The 19,571-nt window shown below is 39.6% G+C and overlaps 2 protein-coding genes across 7 annotated transcripts in view; one reads left to right on the top strand and one right to left on the bottom strand.

Annotated features, from left to right (window-relative positions):
* Positions 1-1,397, bottom strand: part of PDE3B (phosphodiesterase 3B) — a 91,590-nt gene extending 90,193 nt beyond the window's left edge. For 2 of the 4 annotated variants that reach the window (XR_007708319.1, XR_007708318.1), the window contains exon 1: positions 70-1,255. Coding sequence is in view for 2 of the 4 variants with exons in the window: in XM_035550092.2 (XP_035405985.1) it covers positions 70-1,044 (975 nt within the window). In the remaining 2 variants the exon portion in view is untranslated. Of the gene's footprint in view, positions 1-69 lie in introns of all 4 variants that reach the window. The other 2 variants (XM_035550092.2, XM_050710918.1) reach the window with 2 other exon arrangements.
* A 29-nt stretch (positions 1,398-1,426) lies between these two features.
* The window catches only part of PSMA1 (proteasome 20S subunit alpha 1), a 30,184-nt gene continuing 12,039 nt past the window's right edge, over positions 1,427-19,571 (top strand). The window contains exons 1-4 of one of the 3 annotated variants that reach the window (XM_035550097.1): positions 1,427-1,488; positions 2,233-2,319; positions 6,543-6,628; positions 17,047-17,159. The gene's annotated coding sequence lies outside the window, so the exon portion shown is untranslated. Of the gene's footprint in view, positions 1,489-1,590; positions 1,938-2,232; positions 2,320-6,542; positions 6,629-17,046; positions 17,160-17,985; positions 18,033-19,571 lie in introns of those variants that run through there. The other 2 variants (XM_035550095.1, XM_035550099.2) reach the window with 2 other exon arrangements.

Raw genomic sequence — 19,571 nt, 5'->3', positions numbered from 1 at the left:
AGAGGTTAGGCGAAGCGAGCGGCGCTCACTCCTCGGAAAGTTTCTCCCTGCAGTTTCGGAGAAACCTACCTGCTCTCTGGAAATGCAAGGCAGCGAGGGTCTCCGAAACATTTTGCTGCTGCCGTAGTAGCTGGCCGAAGTCTCCCCTAAGGACACGCAGCTCGATCTCCTCCTGGGTCTGATCACAGGCACTTTTTCCTCCGCGCTGGGGAGCCGCGGGTGGTGGTGATGCTGCTGATGCGCTGCCCGGCTCCGGGCCGCCAGGACGCCGCGCTCGCCGCCGCAGAGGGCTAGGAGGCAGCCCGCCGCCCCGACAGAGCCGGCCAGCAGCGGGCGGAGGGCCGGGGGCAGCGAGTGGAGGCTGCCGAGCGACACCAGCCACACCAGGCTGGAGAAGAGCAAGACGAGGAGGCTCCGGCGGAGCTTCAGGGAGCTCTGCAGCAGGGTCAGCGCCGCCACCGAGCCCAGCACCGTCAGCAGCCTGCCGGCCACCATCTGCGGCTCGCTGGGGGCTCGGGGCTCCTCTTGGCGCCCCGCGGGGGGCAGCAGCCACTGCAGCGCCACGAAGTCCCCCGAGTAGCAGCACACGGGAAGCGCCAGCAGCCACCAGCGGGTCGCTCCGCCACGGGCTAGGTGGCAGGTGAGGAAGAAGAAGGCGCAGGCGATGCTGAAGAGCGGGCTGAGGCAGCGGGAGAGGCTCAGCAAGGCGTGCAGAGGCCGGGGACTCCGCCAGCTGCTCCCGTCCTGCTGGCCCCCGGCGCTGCCCCGGCCCGGGAGCGCCAGCAGCGAGAGCACGAGGGCGGCCAGGGCGGCCAGGCTGAGCAGAGCCCGGCAGCAGGAGGAGGAGGAGGAGGAGGCGGCGGCGGGGAGCAGCAGCAGCGAAAGGAAGCTTCTCGGGGGGTCCTGCCGCAGGGGGGTCGCGCAGCTCCTCACGTAGCCGTTCCGCAGGCTCTCCGCGCCGCCGTCCGGCTGCTGGCAGTGCTGCGGGGCTCGGCCGGGGCCGGGGCGGGAGGCGGCGGCGGCGGCTTCCCTCTCGTCCCTCATGGTGGTCGGGGCGGCGGGAGGGACAGGACGGGGCAAGGCGCGGGTCGCGCTAGCTCCGGCCCGGCCGCGCCTCCCTCATCTCCTCAGGAGAGGGGCGCTGCGCTGACCCGCGGCGTCTCCTCCGCAGGCAGCGGCGTCCGGAGCATGGTGGAGGAGCGACGGGGAAAGAGAGAAAAGGTAACGAGCCTCGCTCGCTCGCTCTCCCCCGAACGGATCCAGCGGGAGGGGCTCGCTGTCGCCTCCCAGCGCTCACCGGCGGCAGCGGCCGCTGGCGAAGCCCCGGCGGGGGCGGGAGGCGGGGGCAGCACGGCCTCAGCGCGGCCCCGGCCCGCCCGCCCGCCGCCCTCCCTCACAGCGCTGCACACGGCGCGCGCGGAAGCCCCTGCGGCGGCACGCGCTCCGGGAGCGGTTGGGCGCTAACTGCCACGCGCTAACGGCAGCACGGTAGCGGGGGCGGGGGGGGGGAAGCGCGAAGGGAGGGGACGGCGGGAGGGGCCGGGCGAGGCAGGCGCGCGCCCGTGTGTGTGTGCCCGCACCCGCCCGCCCGGCGCGAGCCGAGCGGCCGCTGAGGCGCCGTCCCCGGGGCTGCGGCTCGCGCCCTTCCCGCCGCCCGCCCTGAGGCGGCCGCCCGGGCCCCGTCCCGCCCCGGCCGGCGAGGAGCGGAGGAGCCCGAACCCGAACCCGGCAGCGTCCCGGCTCCGGGAAGCTCTGAGGAAAGCTGCCTGAGGCAGGTCCCACAAACCCGCCCCGCGGCAGCGGCGCTGGCTGGGCGAGCCGCTGAGAAGAGCTTGGGGGGCTCTCTGAGGCACCCCGCGAACGTTGCTTTGCGGCATGCAAAGAATAGCAAAGTGTTTGCCTTGTAAGGACCGTCTGGTTCTTTAAGCACACGAAAAGTGAGTACGAGTAGAGGAGCTTTCTGCGCTTTTTTCAGTCCTCGTTAAGTGAGCTTGCAGGTCAGACCCCGTCTCCAGCCTAGGTTTGATCCTTTTTACAGCTAACCCCTCTGGAGCGGAGTACAGCCGTCGGTTTGGACCAGGCTGTTAGCGGCGCTTGGGCCGCAGTAAGCGAAGACAGGCAGCTGGTGGGCTTTTTGCACAGCTCTTCGGCTCATCCATCCTGCTCGTTCGTTTTCCTTAAGTGTAACTGCTTAGGGCTTTTAACATTCTGATTGTAACTCTGCATCTTTAGCCCCTTCGTTGCTTGCAGTGCCCTTTGGGACACGTTTCCACACAGTGCTGTGCTGCTTGGCGTAAGTCGGTCCAGAGATCAGACCAGGTAAGTCCCACATGGCGCTTTCTGCTGGCTTGCTGAACCAGGCTGTGGAAGCGGCTGAGCGTCCGTGCGTGCAGTTTGCTGCCTGCGAGCAGCGCTGAAGTTGCGGTGTAACAGGAAGCTGCAGGGTCCGGGCCTAAGGGCTGCGATGTGCAGAACTCATCCAGCGTGATCACTGACAGCGAGTACAATGTGCAGTGACAAACAGAGTAACTTCTGTACGTAAGAAGTTGGAAATAAGTAGTGGTTTGTATTTCAAAAGGCAAATCAGCGGAACTTCAGTGCCGTCACAGGCCTCCCTCTGTTAGAAATACCTCCTACGCGCTTTCCCAAAAAAAAAGAAAAAGGAATTCTGTCCTGTCTTGGTACGCTTACAGCCAGTATAATTGTACAGTTTCCTGGTTTAAAAGTTTTCAAAATAGAGTATGTGAATTTCCTTTTGGGATAATAATCCTGCATTTACTTTTATTCACACATTATTGGCACCAGTTAGCCTGCAATCAAGTGTATATGTGAATGTTTTCAAGGCTGAGATAAATCTTGCTATTTTGCATAGCTCTTTCATTTTTTTGATTCGGTTGAATTCAGCTATAAATAAATGCATTCCTGAAATATTTAGTATTTCACAGAAATTGTAATCTTCACAGAAATATCATACGTGAATACAAGCAACTATAGCAGTGGGCATTGGAAAGTGTACAAAGGACGAGTACAAAGATAGGACATCATATGACCCCTTAATACCCCATATGCAACCCACTGTGGCATTAGCACTTTCTGAATCAGAAGTGGTGTCTTATATTTAACACAGTCCTCAGTGCATTTTTATTCCATGAATTTGCACAACCATTTATGCATTCGTTTACTTTTAAGTCCACGTTGGCTTTTGGCATCTGCCGTGTACTGCAGGAAGGAGGTCCTTAGTCGGTACAACTTGACTGCGTTGTGTGAAATGTTTTTCGTGTTTGCTATCTGTCTTAATTGATAACAGTTTCTATCAAGTCATCTTTTTTCTTCAGTTTGTGATTTTATATCTTTCCCCAGTCTTGTGAGTCTTGTGTTTTCCAAGCAGAGGAGTTATAGTCTATCTGATATTTTCATATGGTACAGATCATCTCTTTATTTTGTACTTTGTGAACACTAGTATATGCTTCTGCTGATGAGGAAACAAGGAGTTACAGTACTCAAGACACGAGCAGATGGATTTATGCTGAGCCAAAATAATGGTTTTCGTGTCATTATTGACTTCTTTCTTTATAATTTCTGTAGTCTTGTTTATTTTGTTAAGGAAGAAAGAAAGCGGATACACTGAGTTTTGAGTGTTGTTCTGTTGAACAAACATTGAACGTTGTTTTCATGGCATTAACTATATAGATCACAGGATATCTTTTCTGAGTGTTAACATCTACAGCTGATAGATAGTTTTACAAATCAAGGATAGGATTATTTTTTCCCCTGTGCACTTTATGCTTATTTACCTTAAATTTGACCTGCATATGCATTTATGAGGCTGTATGCGGATTTGCTCAGCTAGGTTTATTTTTTCTGCCCTCAGTAACTTAGCATCAACAGCATATTCCACCACCTTACTATTTATTTGTCTTCAGATCATTTATCATGAAGTAATTAGCTTTTAATTCAATGGTACATCTGTGCAAAAACACTCTGAAGAAATGTCTTCACAGCTCATTCTATGGGAGTATGTTTTTTCTCTCGTAGCATCCCTGTTGCCTAACAATACTCGTCTTAGCATGTTCATTTGTAAAAGGATATGACTATTAATAGATCCCTGTCCTGAGTAATTTACTATCTAATCATGAACAATTTCAGTATAAGGAAAAGTTGGCTTGAGTAAGACAGCACCTATCATTAGGAGCATTAACTAAATTTCTTCTTGTGAGAGAAAAATTTTAAGGGTAAAGAAGTACCTTTTCATTTGCCCACTGGTAGGTCAATATTCCTTGAATACAGAAAATGTTGCAGTAAAAGACGAAGTATTTAAGTTGTAGTGAAGACATTAATTTCAGGTAATGTCTTTTTTTTTTTTTGTCATTTTACAGTTTCACCAACAAAAGAAAATAGTTTAGCAATTCTGGTTTATTCTTAAGGTACTGTATAATACCTGTATCTGCCTTTTGGCAGTGGCTTTTGCTACTACTGCATGTATATACAAACAAATGTCTTTAGGTGCTGGTTCCTAAGTTTCTAATGAAAATTGGGCTATGATATTTCAAAATAGTTATTGTTTCCTTTGTCTGTTCTCCATTCCAAAACATTGTAACTGGAAAGAACAGAGTATAACCATAACTGTTGTCATTCAAAGCTGTAATTTTGGCATCTTCTTTGACCTGTTTCTCTTCTCTGACCTGCGCATCCAGAACCATCTCTAAACCTTACCTCATCCCGTGGAATATTTCTAAGTTTTAATCATTCCCTCCTGTCTGTGCTGTACTTTTTTTTTTTTTTTTTTGGTCATGTCCTGGCTATTGTGCCCTGTAATGTTGGAATGTGGAAAATTCCTGCGCTGTTCAGAATTGCTATGGTTTTTACCTGTGAGTACCTTTATCGTCTCCTTCTTCAGACACATCAGATACAAACATCTGATCCTTCCTTCCTCCCTCATCTAGTCCTGTGATTCTGACGAGTTTCTCACCCTGTGGACAACTTTGTTATCTGTTTAATAACATTGGATGCAGTTGCCCAGGTCTTCACTTCAGGAAACTATTTTCTGCTTTCTCTTGTACTAGCATGGAAAGATTAATCAAATCTTAAGAAATTGTCTTCAAGCCTTCCATAGTCTATTCATCAAAGTAATAATAGTTACATCTAACGATACATAATTGTGCCCTGACTGTAGACCTTGCACTTTTAACATGGGGAAAGGTTTTAACATTATGGTGCCTAACTTGGAACCTTTCACAAGGTAGTATCGCAGCAAATTATGAGAGCCATCAGTGCTTTCTAAATTTTTTGTGTGTTTCTGTTACAAAATTGTCTCAGTTACTGTTGATAGCTTTCTTGAGGATGGAACTTTATCTTAGCCAAAGGATACCTGTCATATTTAAGCTTCATTTTGAATAATGTATTTAGATGTACTGAATTATTTAAACAAAGTGTGCTTTGAAATTGGAAACAAACAAACAAAAAATTAAAACCAGCTACATGGCTTAAATAGCTCGGCTTTCTAATTGTCATCTGGGTTCATTTGCTTAGAAATTCTTCTGTATTATTGAAGAATGAGTGAATTGATGCCTTGTTCAAGGAACAAATTGCTACTACCTGACTGCTGGTGTAGTGTGAGTGTGGTTAAAAACAAGGTGGGAACAGAGGATGTGTCTTGTGTTGGAGCTCTGAGCTAGTGAGCTGTTACAGTTACTGCTTTTCTTTCTTTCTTGTTTATGAGGAAGTTGTCTGTAGGCTGCAGTAATCAGAAGTGAATTGGACTTTTGCAAAACATTTTTTTAAATTGTGTGTAACCAAAACATTTGTATGAATTCCTGCTGTCTTGTAAATGCAGTTGCAGATGTCTTTGTGGAAATGTTAGCTGTATTTTGTTATTTATTTCTTTGAACATTAGACTTTTGTTGGGAAGTTAATTTGTAAATTAATGCAAAGACAGTTAAGGTGGTGTAAGCAGTAATTGTATCTACCTCAACTTTGTTATCAGTTTTACATTAGATGCTTAAATAAAGAAACAGCATTATTACAACCACAATCATTTAGCAAAGAAAACAAAAGAAATACCATACCTCCAGAAAACACATGCATACTCATACAAGTGCAGTTCCCTTAGGGAAATCAAAAGGCTTAACCAAACTTGAATCAATGTTTAGAGAAACACCAGTACTACGTGTTACCATTCTGAAGTTGTCCTGAGGCAAGCACTGTGGCTTCTCTGGCTGGTGAACTGTAGAAGCGTGTGCTCTAGCTCACTGAGTGCTTGCAGCTGGAGGCTTAAGGATGCAACTAGGTGCTGGATGATTTCAAACATACCTGTGTAATGTGCTGTCTTTTAAATGCAGGATACGAGTATTTTAGAAGTTGATGTTGTATGTCTTCAGCGCTAAAGGCCTAGAGAGATCTGCAGTGGTTCACAGGCAACCAGATATAATGGGGAAAAAAAAATGAATGAAGGGTACTCATGTAGCTACTAAGTGGAGAATAAAATACAGGAAAAGAGTCTTCTGGAAGTGTATTTACTATGCATGATGTCATTGTACTTGCAGTGAGGAGTCGATGTATTTGTCATGTCTAAGGGTGAGAAGAGAGATTCAGGTGCATTCCACATGAAGCGAAGCAGTCAGGTTCAAAGGTAAGTCACAGCACTGTGATCTTCGGCATATGACAGGAAAGACCAAGTTACTACAGAGTGCATCTGTGAGTTTAACTTGTCAAAAAAAGACACGCGACAAAGAAAACTGGAAAGAAGTTGTGAAAAAATGTTCCTTGTATGATAAGATGTCTCTAGCAGATACAGCACTAGTCAGTTTAAAAAGTATGGGCGTTCCATTTTCACTGGAAATATGGAGCTGGTGTGATAGGGCATTGTTAGATGATACTTCCTATTTCTGGAGATGGAAAGTATCAGAACATCAGTGTGATGGCAGGCTCCGAGATATAGCTCAGCAGTGACAAACCTGAGGATCAATCAGTGAATGGAAGAAATATTGCATCAACCTAATTAAATACTCTAAGTCTGAAGAAAAACTGGGACAACACATCTTTATCTTGTCTCTCAATTTTTTTCTGGTGCCCGTTTAAGTAAATGTAAATGTCTTTGGTTGTTTTTTTCCCCCCAAAGTACCAGTGATTTTAGATGCTTGTTTCCTAATAAAAATGATGATAACAGACTATCAAGTTCAACGAATAGCTGTCAAAATTCTGCCTTTAAGATCTTAGAGAATTGCACAATTACATATGGTACTGCTGTTTCACATGAGCTTATTTATTTGGAAAATAGTGAGAGAGTTCAATTTGTTGATAATAAAAATGCAGAAATTTCTCGATCATGAAACTTTTGACATTTTTACTTTCTCAGAACTGAGTAAAATTTGTCATCTTATAAGCAAAATTGAAGATCAATAAAATAGGTGGCTTCATATGTAGCATCTCACTATAAAAAGTTTACTTTATGCTAAATCATATTTTATTATAAAATCTACACATTCAGTGAAATAGCATTAAACTTAAGAATACACACTAATATTTCTATGGTAATTCATTCCCTTACTTGCTAATTGAAATTTCTCTCCTGAATTGAAATAGAGGCATTTTATGGCCTCTGCTCATTAATACCGCTGAAGATTAAATCTGACTGGGGAACTGGTTTGGTTTTTCCAGAGAAGTCTGACTTTACACATGAGCATCATATGCATAAATATATTTTGAAAAAGATCAAAATCGGTCCAAGCCTGGTCATTTATTGTGGGTGGTGGTGGTGGTGATAAAAGTGAGCTGAATCATTCAGTCAGCTTCTCTCATTTCCATGTCTTTTGGTAACTACTGTATTGACCCTAAATCATTGAGACAGGTTCTTGTTAATTAACATTCATTAGAATTCTGTTAAATTGCTAAAATTACATTATATTGTCAGCAGGCATAAAACAAACCCAGTTGTACCTCTTCAGAGTTTGGCCTGTGTTTCAGCACGTGCTCAAGTGTCATCCTAACTGTTTGCTTGGCTGTACTGTATCATTCAGCTATGTGTAGGAAAGCCTTGCAGGCATTAATGTATTCAGAAGTTCATTATATTTAATGCTCTCTGATGTAAGTCGATGTAAATGAATCTCCAGAAAAAGAACATGTAAATAAAAAAAAAAAACTTTACATTTCTCCTTTTATGAGAAAAAAAATAACAGAATCCTGTAATGGTGACTGCATAACTCTTTCTTCTGGAGATTCAACTTGAGATTTAAAAAAAAAAAAAAAAAAAAAGGCAAGTTTATGCAATTAAGCTGATTAGCTCATTAATGTGGAAGTATTTTGTCCTTCTAGCCACAGAAAGAATTCAGCTGTGTAAAAAAGCAGACAGGAATAAACTGTGGCTGGAGACAGAAATTGTCTGGTTTTAAAATGATAACTTTGTGTTTTATGTCTGTCCTCTAAAAGCTAAGCAATGTACAAGCATTTATTAGGTTAATTTTATTTGATTAATTGTTAAGACCAAATTGTTTGTTATACGTAACCTGAAACTTGTATATTGTCCAGGCAGTCATGACACTCAGTGAACGAGTTCTCATTTCAAACAACTTGTCTTGGCAATCTTGCCTATTTGCATTTAAGTCCACATATTTAGCTAAAAGTTACCTTTCTTACTTACATAATCCAACAGGACTGTTTTGGCATTCATAATCAGTACTGTGTACAATTGCAGTAATTTATCAGCCTGCTTTTAGCATCTCAACTGAAGCTCCCCCTCCCTTTTCAGCATTCACAATTTCTGAACACAGAAAAGCTTACTTTGGGCTTGAGACAGCTCAGAGCCTGAATTTACCACATCAGAAACTGCACACCAAATAAAGACTTGAAATGCTTTTGTAACTTTGAAGGGTTTGCTGCTTTTGTCCTGTCTGCGTAATATAGTGATGCATCGTAATTATTTCCAAACGGAGGGATTGTATTTAGTTGTCAAAGGCAAACATATGTAGGTGAAGCAGATGGCAGTTTCACAAGACTGAGTAACAGATAAAGCACACGATGATTAAATCCAGCTATTTTTCTGCTCAAAACTAGTGCCTATTACTTTTACGAATAGTTTTACAGTAAGAAGAGGAAGAACAGTTGGATGTGAAAATGTATTTAAATGTTTCCAAGATGGTTGTTTTTCTTAGGTGATACTCCAAAAGAGTAAATAGGAGCTTTTAGAAAACACTGCTAATCACTGTGGGGTTTACCCAAGCAGCAAAGACTAGTCAATCATAAAAAATACTCTCCCCTATTTTTAAAAACGTTTGAATTGACTGTAAGCAAAAATGAGAGTATGCTATGGAAACTTGTCAAATTTTGAATCTGTAGGTAATGCAAATGTATTAACTTTCAGTTGACTAATTTTTATGTGCTTATTTATAACTAGAATGTGTCTGGCATACCTGGGTACAAAGTAATGATGTAGAAGCAGTCGTGCACCTGTTTGATCTTTCTTGCAATGAAAGAATAATAATTGACCCGCAAACGCAAAAGCAACACATTTAGAATGGTTCTTTTGTTGCTTTGGAGGTTTTCTGTTTGAATTAACAGCAACCTGAGAGGAAAGGACGTTGAAAGAGAGGGAATTGGGCATAGCAATAGGTTTTACTGGAGCTGATCACTGAAACCCAGAAGTTTACATTATGATATCTTTGCACTTACGTTCGATTAGTAATAACTAGTTAGCTATGACTGATGCTTAATATACCAAACTCAAACACTCTGTCAGTAAAGAACTATGTTTAAGTTTACATCATTAACTGATTTCTTATTGCAATATCCTTTAAACCATTCCATAATGATTCCTGCTGTGATTGTTTATGCAAGAGTTTATGGAGGCACGGAAATAAGTCTGGAGAGTTTTTTGAGACCTAGAAACCTGTCTAGTTTGGTCTTGATGGCATTTTATTTAGATTTGGAAAAAAAATGTCAAATCAATTGCAAATTACTTGAAAAGCATGTGCCTTATTTTATCATAACTATTATCATAACATTGGTCATAAACTGAATTACAGGGATTTTATTTGTTTAGTATTCAAATATTGTTTTTCCAGAGGAATAGGTATTGTATGATGAATTTCACTGACAGTCTTCCCTAGCAGTGATCCACAGCAAACTGCAGTGCAACATTTACTTGATTACTTGTACTGCTATATTCAAAATGTCTTTTTTAACTAGAATTATGTTTATTTAATATTAATATTAGGGCAACATATTGCTAGAGAAAAAAGCATAATGAACAAACATAGTACAATTAGTAAATGAAGTGAACGTGTGCCCTGTGTTTACCTTCAGTTTTGTTTACTTGCAGATTTGTAAAATTTGCTGATTTATAATCAGTTTCTCTGTGACTTCTGCTAATTACAAAGAATCTATAATTCCTAAGAATTACTGCTTAATATGCTAGCACGTGCTAGATAATGGTTTGAAAGTTTGTGATTCCTGGCCATTTGTTTTTTACTACTTAATTCTTGTAAGGCTTATTGCAGTGTAGCAGTTTGCTAACTGTAGGTCTCAGACGCAGGCAACCTCTGGGATTTAAAACACTACACACTGCTTTCATTATCTGATATATAAAAATGCCAAAACAGCTATGTACCTGGGAGTTAGCCAAATACCAAAGAAGCTGAGTGACGTACTTTGACTGAAGTTGCTCACATCATGGATTCAAATTGTTGCTATTAGTTCTGAGGCATTTTATGTTTAAAAGTGAACATCAGATGTAAGGTATTGCTAAAGGTTGCATTTAAGCTAGATTTTATGTTCTTTACTTTTGCTATAGTTTACTCACTGTGAAGTTGCTTAAGTAGCCCTATTAATTAAAATATTTTGCATTTGGCATGTTTGCTTTCTTTAATGCTGAAATTGAGAAATCTATTTTCTACACGTAAATGTAGTTTTCCTTGATTTCTTAATGTGTCCCCTTCCTATGTGACTGCAACATTTTTTCATGCAAGTTCTGAAAGGGGTAGAGGGAAGAAGGAAAACAGCATTCCCATTTTAAGGAAATGGTTAGTTAAACTTTTAACGCTTTCTGATATATTAGGAAAAAAAAATCATTCTCCAAGCTCTGTTTATGCACTTTATAGTTTAGGATCTGCTTTTCTGGAATTTTAAAAAAGTGCATGGAGCAGTGACAGTGTTAAATGAAAACCTGGGATATATCCTATTCAGTTATCTCCACAGCCAGGCCTCCTACACAAGTAGGTCTTCACCAAATCTAATGGTGCAATTCACATATTTCTGAATAGAATAACTTTGAATTGGTGTAAAATACAATAATCTGACATGGATATTAAAATAACTGAGGAGTATTCAGATTTTGAGGTGAGAGGCCTGATTCTGTACACTGCCCAGCAAAATAAAAGAGCTTTAGAGAGGACAGGCAGGAATGCTGCTTTAGTAGATGTTTTTTATACTGGTGCTTTAGGCAGTATCGATCTAGAAGCAGGATCATGCTTCTGAGACATCTAGCTAAAAGTAGTTTTTAATAACTGATATGGAAATATATTGGCTTGGGACATAAATATATATAATCATTTATTTTACTGTATGTGAGGTAATGATTCCAGTTGCCAGAGTACTAAGCATTAACTACATTTATTCTGTCTTTGTGTTCATGTGAAGGATTATTAAACTATTTTCAAAAATGGGCATTAGTTATTTACGGTGTCTTTATGAAACGTTTGTGAAATCAGGCTGTGCTTTACCAGTTACTTGGAAAGTTAGCCTTAAATGACAAAATGACTTGCAGAAATTGTGTAAATAAGTAATAAGAAGTATTAATTATTATAAGTATATATAATTATAATTATTATAAGTAATAAGAAATTGTGTAAATAAGTGTAAATAAGTGTAACGTCAACCTGCAGAATCAGGTATGTTCTATATATTAGAACTACTTAATCACTGAACAGAGTTCACAAATACAAATCTAAATTATTTAGACATAGAACGCAAACAATATGTTCCAGGACTGGAAAGCCTGTTATTTTGATATGAAATCTGACATCTTTTTCCGTTTCTCCCTCTAATTGCTGACCAAGACCTTAGTACCTGGCAGCAATGTGGGACAATTGGAAAAGCTTGTCAGACCTGCAGCTTCCTAGTACCTGTTTTCCAAAGAGAGCTCTAACACCAGAGTACTGTAATGTCCTAAAGGAAGATCTCCCTGTGCTCTAGATCTTCACAACCCCCTCAGTGCTTAAGTACCATCAAAGGCTACTTTTCTGAGAACTCCTGAGTTACTTGTGCCCCATAAAAGACTTCAGTCTCACTTAAGTTCCACGTTTGGAACTGACTTGTGTTCTCATACTATTTTCACAAGATCTTTGACCATCTTTTGACCTTTATCTGCCTAAAGATACTGCCTAAAGATTTTTGCCAGAAGCTTTGCCTAACGTTACTGATTACTGCCTAAAGATGTGTGCTAGAAGTTGGACGCTCTGATTATTGAGGGTGATGTGTCATCTAGAAGAATCCTGCAAGCCTTGCTTGACGCAGCAGGGACAGCAGTCTGTGCTTTCACCTCCTCCTTATTTCTTAGGCAATTTCCTTGGCTTCTGTGTTCCCAGAGAGAATGAAACAATTATAAAGAATGATTCCTTAGCATCCATTACAAAGGGACATTACACACTGTAGAGGGTGTGAGCTTACCAGAAGCAAGCAGAAGCGGAAGGACTATCTGCTCTTCAACTGCTTGTAAACTACAGGCTTGTGGCTGAGTCTAGGCAATCATTATCTAATTACCCATTCTTTAAGGTCTTTGTAACAGATGCTTGCTTTCTTGGCTAGAAGTTGTCCTTTGGCGACTTGAGATCAGGGAGCTATGCTGTCCTCCTGAGCAGTAAAGCATCATATGTGAGATGTTTCTGCTAGCAATCTGCCTGGGTTCTTGAATGAATTAGAAAAATAGATTAGGCCATTTGAAGCACCCACATCACAGGCAGGAAGTTTGGGAGAGTGTTCTGGACACTTCTGTTGAAGAATATGGTTAATCAACACTGACTCTTTCCTTGGACACGAATAGGCAATGCCACCTCCAGAATGTCTTCCAGACCTGCTGTTTATTCAACTGTTAAATGAGACAGGCACAATCATTTCAACCACACATTTTCTAATCTTCAGAGTTGTTTGGGAGATAAAATGGTAATTATGATCACATTAATAGCTAAAGCTAGCTGATAGTAAGTAGCACTTATTTCAGAATCTGCACTAATGCCAAAATCTGCTGTCTTTCAGTACAGCATCCCAAGCCATTGCCTTCACATCAATATCTCTTAAGTATGAACATAAGGCTGACTTGACATCAAGATTTCAACTTCTGTATTGAATTCAACTTCATTATTGAATTTTATTTTTTTTAATGCCCAGAGACTATTTATTTGCCGATCAGAGAAATACCTTGATTAATAGAGGAACAAATAGGAGGCAAATGTATTGGGCTAAGTAGACTTAATTTGCCACGTGATACGCAGAAAAGTCAATTTCCCTTTCCTTGGCCTTATTGTCTGTGTTTCCTGGATGGAGCTGGGTTCCTCTGGCAGCTCAATCTATTTGACAGCTGTTTCAGCACAGCACTTCCAAGCTGGTGGCTTCTTTGGCTTTGTTGATACTGTAGTAATTGTATATTGAAGGATTTGTATTTTTGTCTCCTTCATGAAGCAATTTTCAAGTACAATCTGAACATCGTAGCTGTTTCCTCTGTTTCTGAGCACTTTTTGAGTGGTCAGAAACAGTACTTACACTTTTAAGTGCTTGTCAAATGTTTATCACAGGTCCTTCACAACTTATGCTATTGACATCTTGGGAAGAAGTGTGCATTAAGAAAGTAAAAGTACAGAAGAATGCACACAAAGCTAGATTTGTGTTAAAACTGTTAGTAACTTTTTAAAGAAAAAGTTACTAATCATACTGACCAAAGTTACTGACCATAAAATGGAGATATGCATGTGCAGCAATGCAACTTCAGAAATGACATTTCCTGATCTGAGAAACATTCTGTGAAATTCATGTTCGCTGGACTTGGTAGAAATGATAGTATACTGCATTCCTCCCTGGCTAGTAACCAGAGAAAGCTGGTCAATTTGATACCACTGCTCAAAAGTCTGTTACAGGGGACATAAACCACTCCAAAGCAATGAAGCACTGCTGTCATTTTACTCATATGCTACAGCTGCAAATGTTATATTCTTAAAACTTTTTTGTAAAAATGTAAACGTGCATAACAAAGTTGTTTTTCTGTTGTATTTTAGTTTCTTTCCTTCTTTATGGTTTATCAGATTTAGGCCAAAGGACTATTCACAGATTTGTTTCCGTAGGTTGATGTCCAGGATATAGTTTAATCCTTTAAATTCATAATGTGAATGCTTCTGGTGTGAAATTTGGAGAAATACACACACACAAACTACATGTCCCAAGTATAATTAAAACCGTGGCTATACTGAAGTCAGAGCGGGAAAAAAAAATCATCATTCATGATGCAAAGATTGTAACTTAGAAACTGGATTTTAAAGCTGAAGTTGAATATATTTTGACGAATAAAATACCTAAAGAAATGGATGATGAGCGTGATTAGCATTAGAAACATGTTGGTATCACATCAGTGATATACGGCAAGCCTATGTATACCTGGGTGAAGATTGGTAATTACTGATAAGGAAGCAGCACCAGGGCATACTTTAAATTGCATTGTATGAATGTTTTTTGGGTAAGATCCTAAACAAATTAACCTAATGTTTTGCTTTAGTGGTAAGAATGCTACTTTTGAAGAAATTAACCTAAATAATGTGTACTGAATATTGTATAAAGTCAGTAGTGAGAATATATTTGCTGCTCACTATGAAACAAGGAGGTACCTAGGACTTTCTGGAAATTGTATCACCATAATGCATTTCGAGTTGCATAACCAGAAAGTGATAACCTCAGTCACAGGTTGCTTTTCAAAATCTTGAGGCACATGCTCAATTTTCAAGCTCAAAAGTAGCTTCCTGCTTTTATTAATCACTATAAGATACTTGAAAGGGTCTATACAAATGCAAAGATCTTCTGATTTTCTCCTTTCTTAAAATTATTTTCCCTGTTTCACATATGGAATCTTCTGTTTGTCTGAAGAATTGTTCCTGTTGTTATAATGATGTGATAAGAACATCTCAAAAATGTTTTAGTGCTAGAGAACCTGTTGTGAATGACATAAATAGTCACAAATTTAGCTGATATATAGTTCTTAAAATCAAAGCCAGCTGTGCAGATGTGTTGACTATATAGTGATATGCTAATAACCAGCGCAGAGGTTTTTAAATACTCACTAGCTGATTTTGAGACAGGGTTATAATAAGACTGGAATTAATTTAGAGCTCTTCAGGCCTTTCACTGAATCCTTCCATAGACTGGGCTTAGGAGCCAAGGGTTGCACCAAATACTTTGGATTTAGAACCACCCTTACATCAATGGAATTTGTTCACAATTTAGGCATGTATGATGCACTGTCTGAGCTCAGTCATCTGTGAGAACAATGGAAGACAATGGACATTATGCTGCCAGAACCTATCTTACGTTTGTCAGGACAGGCTTAGGTTTCTGTTCCCATTGCTGTTAGTTTTGGAATATATGCAATAAAGATGGCAGTGCCAAACAAAATTTGTACTATGAAAACCAGGGATATGAATGACAGCAAAGCTGTTAAAATGCATGTAGCAAAATTAGGAGCTTGGCAAATGCTAGAAAAAGAAAAGGCTGATGACAGCAAGATTTTTTAAGACTCAAGCTTACTCAAACATCTATTTTTTCCTTCATAGTAATTCTGTATTGTAGTCATTCCTAATCAAAAACTGAATCCATGCTATGAATGGTTTGAGTCACTTTTTGAAGAACAACCAGAATTGTTGCCTAAATAGTAACTGAATATTACAATAAGTTCAATACTCCTATAGCACTTGAAAATGCCTGTAAAGTTAAGTGTCATGCAAATCCTTAATGTCTTGCAAGGAATGTTAAGTCATTCCTAGGGTGGTCTTTCCTTGTTTTTAAATGATACAAAAGATGTAGCTTAATTGCCTCTGGCAAATTTATTTGTGTATGTGAATGCATTTCCATTTTTCAAGCAGAAAATTTTGGCAACAATAGATGAGTGCAAAAACACTCTGTGAACCTTTCATTGTGCAATCCATGTATAAGTACTCATTGTAAAATATTTATGGAATGTAAACGCATAACTAAGAAGGTAATACTTTGTCTAGCCATTAATTTAATATGACAATAATGTCTGTTGTAAGAAGATAGGATCCATTAATGTTCTCATGGATTACAAAGGATTTCTCTCTGTCTCTTTATCACTCTGTGGTTTCCAACTTTTGCTGACAATTATAGTTATTTCTTTCACAGGTAGAAATTTTGAAAAATTTCATCATTAATATAACTGACACAGTATTCAATCATGAACTCGTGTAATTCATATATGTCTGTCTCAGAATGTTATGTATCTGCTGTTGAATGTTTGATAGCTTGGTTTTGATTCAGTTTTATTCATAATCAAAAATCCAAAAATGAGTCAACAGCAGCAATTAATATATTTGAAATAGCTTATTTGCCAATATGCATGCCGAAAATGTGCTTTTATGCTCAGACCCTTAAAATAACTACTGTTTTTTCATTGAAATAAAAAGCTTAACAGATTTTTGTAAAAGTAAATAAGGTGTTTCATAATACTCCCATAACAGACACCTGAAGAATTATCATCATCATTTGATGACTCAGACAATATAATATACAGAGTTCAAATCACACCTTCTAGACTAGCAATTAAATTATAGCTCAAAATATATTTTTCTTATATAATTAATGTATATGATACAGAAACCCTCACTGGGCATGAAGAAATTTCAAGACCAAGAAAGAACTAGCAATAACATCTGCATGAATTTCAAATTAAATATATTTTAGTTTGATTTATTCAAACAAGAAGTTACAAATCAAAACTATTCCTATGACCAACATATGCTACAATAGCTCTGCTGTGTCGAACCTTGTTCCCCTTATCTGTTCCAGGATTGGACAGAAAGAACCAGACTCCTTTCTGCAGTTCTCTTAACACATGGATTATTTTGTCCTGCTCTCAAGATTGCCTGATCGTTCTCAACCAGCAGTGATGATCAAGCAAGGTTAGTTGTTCTGAAGGCCTTTCCTGAAAAGGGCAACTGATGTCAGTTCACAAAAACTATGGATTTAAAAAAAATTAGGAATTAGCTTTAAAATCTCGTATTGCTAACATTTTTCATGACAGAATATTGAAGTGTTTTAAATTGGTCAGTAGTTTAAAAAATGTTAAAAATGCCTTTGGCAACATAAATGCAAGGCTCTCATAGAGAAATGATGTCTGTACCTCTCCTGAGAACTTGCAGAAGAATAGGAAAGGAATTTGGCATCTTTTATAGAGACAAGTTATTTTTCCTGTTTACAGTACTAAATGCAAAATGATTCATTCTTTTTTTTTTTCTTTGTGAGAGCCTTTGAGATCATCTTTAAATAATTCTAGGGTCAAGTATGTATGTTTATGGCAGCTGTCATAAATATTTGTTGTCAGTCTTAACTTAGTTGATGGACATATCATATTTGACTGTCCCATGCAGATGCTTAAAATTAAGTAATTCTAGATGTTATAAAATAGCCATTAATGAAGAAGTAAATTTATTAGCTGTATTGCTTCCAAGTATAGACTGTTTGCATTGTCAAGAGAGTAAGACAGTTCTCAAAAAAAAAAAAAAATCAAAATGTACAGTCCTGAATGTGTTGTGACAATATCCAATTTAATCTTAAGTAGCCTTATTTTGATAAAATGTTCATGAAGATGGAACGTTGGCTTCATATTTCTGTCTGAATAAGGGTATTTGGGGCATTATTAAGCCCAGTTTTATTGTATATATTGGGATCCAGGTTCATGGCATTAAAATCAAATGTGATTGCTATTTCTGCCCTATGTATTTGTAGACTACAGTGGACAAGATCTAGTAGGGGAGTGAAGACTACTTTTCAAGGTCTGTTCATTTTCCTGATTATCATTTCTAAGAGAGTCTTGTACTCATTTTCAGAAAAGCATATCCACCCTTTCTTGTGTTGGCCTAGGTGACTTGAGTATCAAATGTACTTTGACCATAGGATACAAAAAAGATCTAAACTGTACAAATTAAATTCTTCCTGTCTCAAGATTTTGCTATTCTTAGTTTCTTACAACATTCCACATTTCACTTTAACAGGTGTAGCATTGTTACAAAGCCACAACAAAGACTGCCTAAAACTTTGTTTCATTAATAATTTCTTTTTTTATTGTTTGTTTGTTGTTTGTTTGTTACCTAATATTTAAATTTGCAATGGCAAAATGGAAAGGCAGTATATGAAATAGTGGTATTTTGTAGCTTCTGTTGGTATGCTGGCATACTTATTATATAGCATCAATGTTATTTCATAGCAGCTTCTAATATTTTGTTTCCACATGTTCTTGGTTATGCCACCTGTTGTAGGAGTGGCCTGTCACTTTGCCTGGCTTGTGACCTTTTCTCCATTCATTTTCTTTAGCTAAAATAGTACCTTTCAAGTCTCCTGAGGCTAATATTGACCACTTATTTCTCCCAGTGGTAATAGTCAAATTCCCAAAACTTACTAGATATTAAACAATGGTTTTTATTATTATTATTATTTGACAAATATTGAGATTAATTGATAATACTCTTATTCTTATATGTAAACAGCTACTTACTGGAGAAAGCTGTACAACACAAGTCATGAAATGCAGGCTAAAGAAATTAAAGTAACGGATTTGAATCTTACAGTGGTACGCCCATTCCTACTTGTTAAATGGTAACAGCACTGCCGTTTGCCAGTAATAAGTCGTTCTTCTGCCAGGAGTGGCTCCATTATCTCCCTGTACTTTCCCCTTTTCCAAGGGGATGAAGATGCCACCTTAATTCAGTCTGTCTCTTATTTTAGCACAACAGTTTTCTTTCTTTTTTTTTGTAGTCTGCTGTCCCTAGGCAGCATGAAACGTGCAGATGCTGGGTGTGTTACCGTTGGAGCCAAAAAAAAAAAAACACACCATAAAACTACAGGATCATAGTACTCAGCAGCACAGTGGTTAATGTAGATTGATCATGAGTGGTATCCCAAAGGTGGACTTGGTGGAATGTCATTTCCTCTAATGAATCAGCAGTAGGGAGGGCGTAAGTGCCCTTCCCTTTTAGTTCCTGTATGTTAATCTCTTCAGAGCCAGCCTGCCATTGCTCAGATGTCAGATGCTGTTTATAACTACGCTGGGAATGTAACAGAACAAAAGAGTATCATTAATTTCTCTTGAGACTTTATATGCTCATTTTAGGTTAGCTGTTTTTTCCCTGCTGCAATTGATTCAAATATTGTATCAGCAGTTTTGCAAGGTGGCTTGAAAAGTCATCCTGTGTATGAATTTGTCCAGCTGATCTTTGAATCTGTGACCAAATTGTGTTCAGTTGCAAGTATTTCCACAATGCAGGTATTCCATGTCTCAGTAAGTATCCTTGTCTTTTCTTGAACCTGCTGCTTTT

Source organism: Cygnus atratus, chromosome 5 (assembly GCF_013377495.2).
Source record: "Cygnus atratus isolate AKBS03 ecotype Queensland, Australia chromosome 5, CAtr_DNAZoo_HiC_assembly, whole genome shotgun sequence".
NCBI lineage: Eukaryota > Metazoa > Chordata > Aves > Anseriformes > Anatidae > Cygnus > Cygnus atratus.
Note: the sequence above shows the minus strand (reverse complement) of the source record. Positions and strands in the feature narration are given on the sequence as shown.